The sequence below is a fragment of the Neophocaena asiaeorientalis genome, unplaced genomic scaffold (genome assembly GCF_003031525.2).
Source record: "Neophocaena asiaeorientalis asiaeorientalis breed wild unplaced genomic scaffold, Neophocaena_asiaeorientalis_V1.1 scaffold150, whole genome shotgun sequence".
NCBI lineage: Eukaryota > Metazoa > Chordata > Mammalia > Artiodactyla > Phocoenidae > Neophocaena > Neophocaena asiaeorientalis.
Genome location: NW_020176571.1, coordinates 23,422,917 through 23,431,601, shown reverse-complemented (window position 1 = coordinate 23,431,601; position 8,685 = coordinate 23,422,917). Strand labels below are relative to the sequence as shown.

General features: G+C 38.2%; 1 protein-coding gene across 1 annotated transcript in view; it reads right to left on the bottom strand.

Annotated features, from left to right (window-relative positions):
- Positions 1-8,685, bottom strand: part of FAR2 (fatty acyl-CoA reductase 2) — a 132,414-nt gene that overhangs the window by 13,746 nt on the left and 109,983 nt on the right. The window contains exons 5-7 of the mRNA XM_024733524.1: positions 3,838-4,015; positions 2,456-2,500; positions 367-485 (exon numbers count right to left, since the gene is read on the bottom strand). Of these exons, the coding sequence (XP_024589292.1) occupies positions 367-485; positions 2,456-2,500; positions 3,838-4,015 (342 nt within the window). The remainder of the gene's footprint in view (positions 1-366; positions 486-2,455; positions 2,501-3,837; positions 4,016-8,685) is intronic.

Below are 8,685 nucleotides of genomic sequence, written 5' to 3'. Positions count from 1 at the left end.
GATTCCTGAATAGAAAGAAAAGCATTTCAGTTATCAAGAATTAGATGGTTAAATGATTTGAAAAATTTATTACTTTATGATCAACCAAGTACTAACCAGTATTTATAAAACAACTTAATGCATATACGATGGCATAATTGGAACTGTGAAAGATTGAAATGGACACCCTCTCACATTTGGGGTCTTCCACAATAAAATGCATATATATATATATATATATATTTATCGTGTCCCCTGAATTGGAAGGTGGATTCTTAACCACTGCACCACCAGGGAAGTCCCAAAATGCATGTATTTTGAAAAGGTGCCTAACACAGTCACCCTCCTTCTCATCAATTCTTTAAAAGCCAGCTTATGCATCCACACCTGTGAACTGCCGTGTACCATCCTACAGCCAAGGTGAGATTGACGACTATATCTGCTGGAATTAAATCTGCCACAGCCATCGGAGTAGCTCTTATGGACCGAAGAAACCCCTTCCCAGCCTGCACAGGAAAAAGGACATAAAATATATTTTTAAAATTTATTTATTTGGCTGCATCAGGTCTTAGTCGCGGCACGTGGGCTTTAGAGTGCGGGCTTAGTTGCCCCACATCATGTAGTATCTTAGTTTCCCGACCAGGGCTCGAACCCTCATCCCCTGCATTGAAAGGTGGATTCTTAACCACTGGACCACCAGGGAAGTCCCAAGGACATAAAATATTGAACCAGGTCTTAAGTAATAGCTGGGATTAAAGTATACATCAGACAGGTAATACGAATGCTGTTAGTGATAACGGCCAGCACTGATCACTGCTTACTAGGTTCCTGCGCCAAGGCTGACTGCTCTCAGCCTGTCCAATCTCCCAACCGAGTTCATTCTAAGTGCCACCATTGCCAAGAACCGCTAGGGGTCCTCAGGTTCCTTTCAGAGTGAAATTCCTCAAACTTGTGAGAGGTTTAATGTATTTGGTTAATTAATAAACAATAAGAATTAGGGTTCCCAAATTCTCCATTAATTTAGCTTACCATTTCTTAAATGATGTTGTTTTCTGCTAGTGTTTACTAATTTACAAACAATAATAGACACTAAATGTTTAAGAAACATTTTTAAAAAATTAATAAAATTCTACTACTTGACAAAACTTTTTTTATCACTTGGGGAAAAACCCACCATTATTTACTTTTTGTTTGGTATCTTTGTTTACCTCACAGATCACTGATGTTATACAGATGTAAGAATTGGGAATTGTTCATGTTAATAAATGTTGTGTCAATAAATAAAGAAGTCATTTAATAAATTAAAAGTTACATTTAGTGACTTTATAAAGTGATTATTTACACCTGTATGTTTCCAACATCAATTTTCAGTGGTTAGCACTTTCTTGTGTTCCTAATTTCTGTTTTCTTGTAACTGATTTCCCTTCCTTTGGACATAGGAAATCGGTCTGGAAAATTTTAGAAAATTTGAATTAATATGCAGCTTTGTAAACAATGTAATAAAACTCACTCTTGGATCATGTTAAAATAGTTACGTTCTAAGTTACCAAATGTTCACCCCAACTAAGCCTCAAGAGTTGAAGGCAGGTAGGGAACAGAAAAAGAAAGAAATCAGAAAGAAGTTCATTGTCATCGTGTTTGACAAGTAGTTATAATTCACTGTCTTATATTTGTATTATAGTTCATGTTGGATCTAGTTCTGAGAATAACAAAGTCATAGTCTGAAACATGAGATCCCCAACAAGATTTAAACTCATTTAAAGAGTTGAAGTCCTGTTCATTGTTCTAAAGAGTAGAGTTGTGGTTCTGGCCCTAAAATGCTTCAGTGTGAACTGGGAAGCACCACAGCTCACTGGATCAGTCTCCACTGCAGGGAGACATGCACAAAGTGCTGCTGACCCAGAGGAATGATTGATGTTTCTCCTGGTCTGTGAGAGTATTATTGTTGAAAAGTGTTTCCTATAGTCATCAGTTTTTATATTTGAAAAATTTGCTCCAACTGGTAGTTTTCTTTCTCGTATCTATTAGGAAATTGATGTTGATATATTTTATGAATTTATATAATTTCTATCCACACGCATATAAATTTAAAAATCTTTGGGGATGAGTTCTATTGCATCCCTAATTCAAGCTACCATTATAGAGCGAAAAGGGGGAAACACCCCCATCTTGTGTTAACTAAGGGGAAATACAGGCATGGTACTAGATGTTCAAAAGTCTCCAAAAATAAAACTCCTAAGTAGTAATTGATGATATCACAGTATTTCTGTTTTCCTGATAATGATATCCACAGATAATTAAAGTAATTCCATTCTGCCTCTATTTTCCAATCAGCTAAATTGAAATAAGTTGCATCAATTGTGGTTAGTAAAGTAACGCTTATGGTTTTGCGTCAGTGAAGCTAAGCCAACACTAGCATTTTGTTACTATCCCTCCACTACTTTTCAAGTAATTATTTCCACACCATTATACATACCGCAACAATGAGCCCAGTAGGTCCATTTACGTTATCAACCCAACCCTAAAAAAAAAAAGAAAAAAAAAGATTTCTAATTGGTTCCACATGTCAGAAAATCCTAATATCTTTGGAACATCTGCAGTCTCATCTTAATAAACTTCATACAAGAGCACTGAGACCCCAGCCGATAGAACTGTCTAATCCAGTATTTCTAAGATTTCAAACAGAGACCAATGAGAAAGCACTGGATATTTTATGCACTTGGTTTGTGCAAGAATTAAAATTCTGCCAGCATTTATTTCATAGCAGGAATCGTGGATGGTTGCAAGTTGTTTATGACATCTTATGAACTAAACTGGGTCACCTCTTGAATATCATAATCTGCTAACCAGCTCATTTTCCCCACCTGGGCCTGATTTTAACTCCTCAGGGGAACATTTCAAGCACAGTTTGTAGGAAATGTCCATTTCTTGACAATTTTAAGAGTCATAGCATCTTTCGTTCTATGTATGTATGTATCTGTCTATCCAGCTATCTATCTGTCTATCTGTATTAGCTTGCCTACAGATGTTAGAGGAAAGATTATATTTAGGAACAGTTAGAGACAAATGTCTCTTTGAGTTTGTCTCCTAAGCCCTAAGCAAGTCAGTTGACCTCATTATGTCTCTTTCTTTATCTGTGAAAGTCAAAAATGTGTGTGTAAAGTGGGAGAGAAGACAGGAGAAGTTGAAGGGATTAATATTAGTTGAGCCTTTTACTAGGGACCAGGCATTGCACTAAGCACACCTCATACATCGACTCATTTGATCAACCCTCCACAGTGGGTGGGATTAGCCCAGTTTTACAGAGGAGACAGCTCAAAAGCCTGCATGTCAGTAAGTAATGGAGCTTGGATTTATCTGGTGCAAAAGCTTTATAGAATTGCTTCAAAAAAGATGGTATAATTTAAAGTACTTTCTAAAAGATATAGCAGTATACAGAGATAAAAATTATTATTCCTAAACTGAGGACTTTTCTCCGAGCTTCGTGATTCCTATTTACCCTGGCAATTGTAATACTACCAATTTGGCCATCAAGAACATTCTGCTATATTTAAACTATAGTGGGGAAGCCAAGAAATAAAACTATTTCCCATGGCAATTTTGAGACGAGAGTTAATGAAAAGCTAATTTAAGATGCCACCCAACTCTAGGACAGTCAGTGTCACACTCAGAGGAGCCCCGTGCTGAATAAATCCTGAACCGAACGTGGACTTCTGTCCTAATATAATAGGCTCACATTTGATTTGCTGTACTTAGCTATACATACTAAAAAGAAAAAAAAAAAGACATCAAAGAGTAATTGGGCTAGAAGGATGCTGATTTGGAAGCAAAGTGTGGAATCCAGGCGAGTGGGCTTACTGGGAAAGGCTCCTGCCAGGTTGCTCCCACGATGGAGGGCCGTATGATGGCAAGATTGAGCTTGCCGCTCTCCTGCTGCACCACCATCTCTCCCAAGGCCTTGGTGTAGGTGTACGTATTGGGCCGATCCCCGATCAGCTTGGGTGTGATCTCATCGATAATAGCATCGTCTAACCACCTGAAGGTAGTCAGAGTAAAAAAGAATTCTAGCAACATATGTTAGACAATAGACCGAAAAAGAAACTGTGAGACATCGACAATCAAACAAAACTTCCCCTTTCTAGCTTGAGTTCTGGAATTAGGAACTGTCAGAGGACACCAAGGCTTGAGTGTATACCTGTCCAAACGATGCATGACGGATGAGTTCTTTGCTCTCCACTGCTCAGCCCAATATTACTAGTCGAATCCTACGGCCTCCTGCCTCGATAGATTTATCCAATAGCTATGCAGTCTGCTACTTGATCATATAGACTCAGTCTCTATCTCCAATTATTTTCTCTCAGCAGGAATGGACCTATGAAGGTACTTTCAGTGAACGCATTGCGAGGGCCAGTTGGGCACCTGGCAGCGGGCTGGCTGCCCTGGTCTTGGGCTTGAGAGTCTGTCCTCTGAGGCTCATCAGTGGCAGCCCCACTAATTCACTGTTGTCCAGTTAGAACCTATGGCACCCATCTTGAAACCTTCAGCTTTGATTTTTTAAAAATTCTACTCAATGCCTCAAAAAAGAAAAGCAACGACACTTAGCAGACTTATAACATTTTAGCAAATCTATGCACTGTATTTTGAAAGTCTGTTTAGAGTCTATGCTAATAACTTGGTAATCATTTCCAGAGATTTCCAAGGAGTTCTGAAGTGCTCTTATAACTGTTAATAGTGTGTCAAGTGGAGTGAGAATAGCACTGTGAAGCAGCTTTAATAGAGTGATTATCGAATACCTTCACTTACAGGAAGACCTGTATCACGAATAACTGAGTTACCATGGCATTAGCCTAATCTTTTTTTTAAAAGACATTAGAACCATTTTTATAATCCCAAAGTCTATCTGATCTTCTCTAAGAAAGCAATCAAATTATTGTCGATTAAATATTGAATGTTTCTCTTAGCTGGTAGATCTATTTGGTTAAACTTTTGATATAATATCGTTTTTAAAAATTAGGCTATATGTCAGTGTGATTTTTATAATCCATGCGTTTGGTACATTCATTCCTATTTTATCGGACCCAGCGCAATCATACAATTTTGACTGCAGAAAAATCTTATTAGAGGTTATCATCTTCCTTCCATGACAAATTGTTGAGTATTTAAGATGTGCTTAATGCCAAGACTTATTCAGAAACACAACTCTCAATTTCAGTAACTCTCCGATATCGGAGAGAAACATGAGCACTGCCTGTGATGGTTTGGTTTTCCTTGCTTTGCGGCTACTAGTGCTGGGTATTTTCTAGCCTAGTATCAAATGCCTTCTAGTATCAAATTCCTTCTGATTTACACTGAAAACGGAAAGGTTGAGAAGTTCCTAGAATTAAAAACAACTCCAAATACTTAGAAAAACAGAAGATATTTCAATTATATAGTCACCCGAGTGTTGGGAGAGAGTGAGGGGTAATGCAGGCACTTCTCTATCTTTCTAATAATGTTATCTTTATCTCATCTTACTTGTGGGTCAGCAGTGGATTAACTGACCTAAGACCATTTTTTTTTTCACCTGCAAAAACATACAGGTTACAAAAACTGGGTCAGAAGAAATACGGCCTAATTTTATTAAGGCTGTAAAAAAAAAAACAATTTTAAGGAAACATCAGAAGCTAGCAATGCTAGGATTGTATGTCACATGGCTGGTACCATGTGCTCTTATTACTGTTGGTGTGCATGGAAAGGGTAACACCTGGAGGCTTCCCCAGGTTTGGTGAGTTAGCTCATCTTAGAAAATATTGGTTTCATAGGTTTCTAAGAACACAAAGCAAAAGAAGTTGTAGTGTTCTGTAGATGGTCTGCCTCTACTATTTGTAGCTCCCCCATATTCTACTGTATCATCTTCTCGTTTCCTCCATTTTCACTTATGAAAAAATGGCAATAATTATACCTGTTCTAAATTTTCAGGTTATATGAGGACAAACAGGAATATTTACAACTACACCTAGAGCTATTTGATAAAACAAAATGAGCCAACAAATCTAAGACATTCTATTTTTAGTAAAACAACCAAGAAGGATATATCTACAAAGGTAATAGTTGGTTTAACAATATCTTTTCTAATACAGCCAAACAGACCATATCTCAACCAGCCATTTCCCAGGTTTGAAGAGGAGATTAATGTAACAAATATGCACAGCCATTGGTTAAGTGATGTCCTTTTCAGGACCTAAAATCAGTTCATGCTCTTCTTTACCAAAGTTTGAGTTGCTGCTGTTGTTTGTTCTTGATCAGTTTTTAAAATAGCGAATATGGTAGCATGGAAAAAAGACAGCGTATAAACCAAAGAAAATTTCTGAAATTAAAGCCAATGCCCTTCAGTGTACTCAAGATGTCTGGACCCATGGGTTCCAAATACTAAACTTGTACTTAAATAGCTTCAAAAGAAGCAAAAAGTTATTGAAGACTTCAGAAGGCTGTGTGTGTCACACACACACACACGCACACACAATTTCCTCTAAATATTACTTTTTTGGTTTGAAACTTATTTATTCAACCTCCTAATATCATTAATTTCATAATTTACATATTTACTGAATGAAATAGCAAGAGTAATATGTATTTTGCCTCCTAATTTTCTTATGCAATAAGCAGGGCAAGCTAGATATACCTAGAGGGATATCGGAGAAGGTGTCTGGGAGTAAATACTGGACACACTGCTTCATGGTAGGCTTTGCTCTCTTTTCTCTCATCTGGATTGCTCTTCCCTTGATTATCATGCCATATGTTCTCGCCCATGTGTCTGTTTCCCCACTTTACAATGAGTCCAGGAGGGATTATGTTTTTTATGTTTTTTATCTCTGTGTCCAATCACCTTTCTGCCCCCAGGAACGAGCTACCTTATTCAGTACATGTGTGTCCTCTTGATTGGCCAATTTATGTGCTGGCAAAGGTTTGGGAAGCTGAGATGGATAATGATAGGACAGAATGGGTGAACTCAGAAGGAGGTGGGGCTGTAGGGAGACTGTGGGCAAGTAAGAGAGGGGATGTCTTTGCAGAGAATGAAGAAAAATTGGAAGTTAATGTCTGGCGGCAGTGGTGAAAAGTGCTGGGAAGCTGAAAGGTTAAAGGTTGACCAACTTCAGTTTGGCAGAGTCGGCTTCAGAATAAATTTAACAGGCTTCAAAGTAAATATGAACGTTTTATTGGGGAAAAGGGTATATCTGAGCCTAATGCTTGTGGTGACTTGGCCTCTGTATTACCCTATAGACTTTCACTGAGCACCTATTCTGGCTCCAATGACCTGACAACATGAACATTACTCAGTTTGTTTAAGAAACAATTTAACCCTGCTCTGATTTGCATTAAAGTGTGGTACACAGAAATGACAGCTTTTTTGTCAGCTGCTTAGATGCCATCCTAACGCTGTACAATCCTGACAATAAAAGCACAAATGCTAAAACCAGCTTCTTCCTTTCCCCTAGAATAGATAAGCACTCTTAGTGTTAACAATGTGCTCTTCAGCATGAAGGCAAAACTACTTTCCAACATTTGACCTCTTTTTGCATTTCCCAAAGGGCCATTACCGAGGCTGCTGTGACCTCAGTCTCCCTGCTTCTCACACTCTACCTGCAGCACATCTGCCATGGTTGACTGCAATTAGTGTTTGATCAAGAAACAACTTTTCTGTTTCACCTGGCAGATCGGCTGTGATTTCTGGTGGCCAAGTAGCTTAAAGTATGATTTTTAATAGATACAAATCTATCAGGAACTTTGAATGGATTAAAGCATCTAGGAATTGAAAGACAACACAAAGTGAGGGTAGTGGGAAATTGATCATTTTCCTGTTGTCTAACTCCTGGTTCCTTTAAAAAAATGAGGACCCCTGCACTACTAAGAACAATGACATATCCCCATGGGGTTACTGTTAATGAAAATTTCTAAGGGAGATAGAACCTAAAATTCTTGGAAACTAATTTTATTTTAACTACAGTTACTACAATTACAGAATAGAGATGAAATCAGAGAAAAATATTTTCTTAAAACACAGCAACCAAACCTGGATTTAGGTGCACTAATGTTTATTAGGAATAACTTTAATGCTATTTGTCATTCTAAAATTTAATGCTATTTATTATTCAGAAAATTCCATCTGATGTAGGAATTGTTGAAACAGTCGTGAACAATGGTCTAGTTGGTGATGGGCTGCTGGGATTTATTCAAAGCATTATTCCAAACGTAACACATAGGTTTTATTCAAAGTTTAAGAAGAAAAAAAGTGCAATCCGAAACAGGGATAAGATGTGGGCATATAGGTATTTTATACACAAGACTTCACATCCCCAAATATCAGCTTGCTATGGAATTCTGTCATCTATTCTTGCTTTGTCTAAACAAAGAAACAAGAACAAAAATACCAGCTGGAGTGGTATGAACAACAATCATCCAGTTCCATCAAAAAGTGATCATTTGGGCTTCCCTGGTGGCGCAGCAGTTGAGAGTCCGCCTGCCAATGCAGGGGACACGGGTTCGTGCCCCGGTCCAGGAAGATCCCACATGCCGTGGAGCGGCTGGGCCCGTGAGCCATGGCCGCTGAGCCTGCGCATCTGGAGCCTGTGCTCCGCAACGGGAGAGGCCACAACGGTAAGAGGCCCGTGTACCACAAAAAAAAAAAAAAAAAAAAAAAAGGGTTAATTCATTCAGAAAAATTTTGGT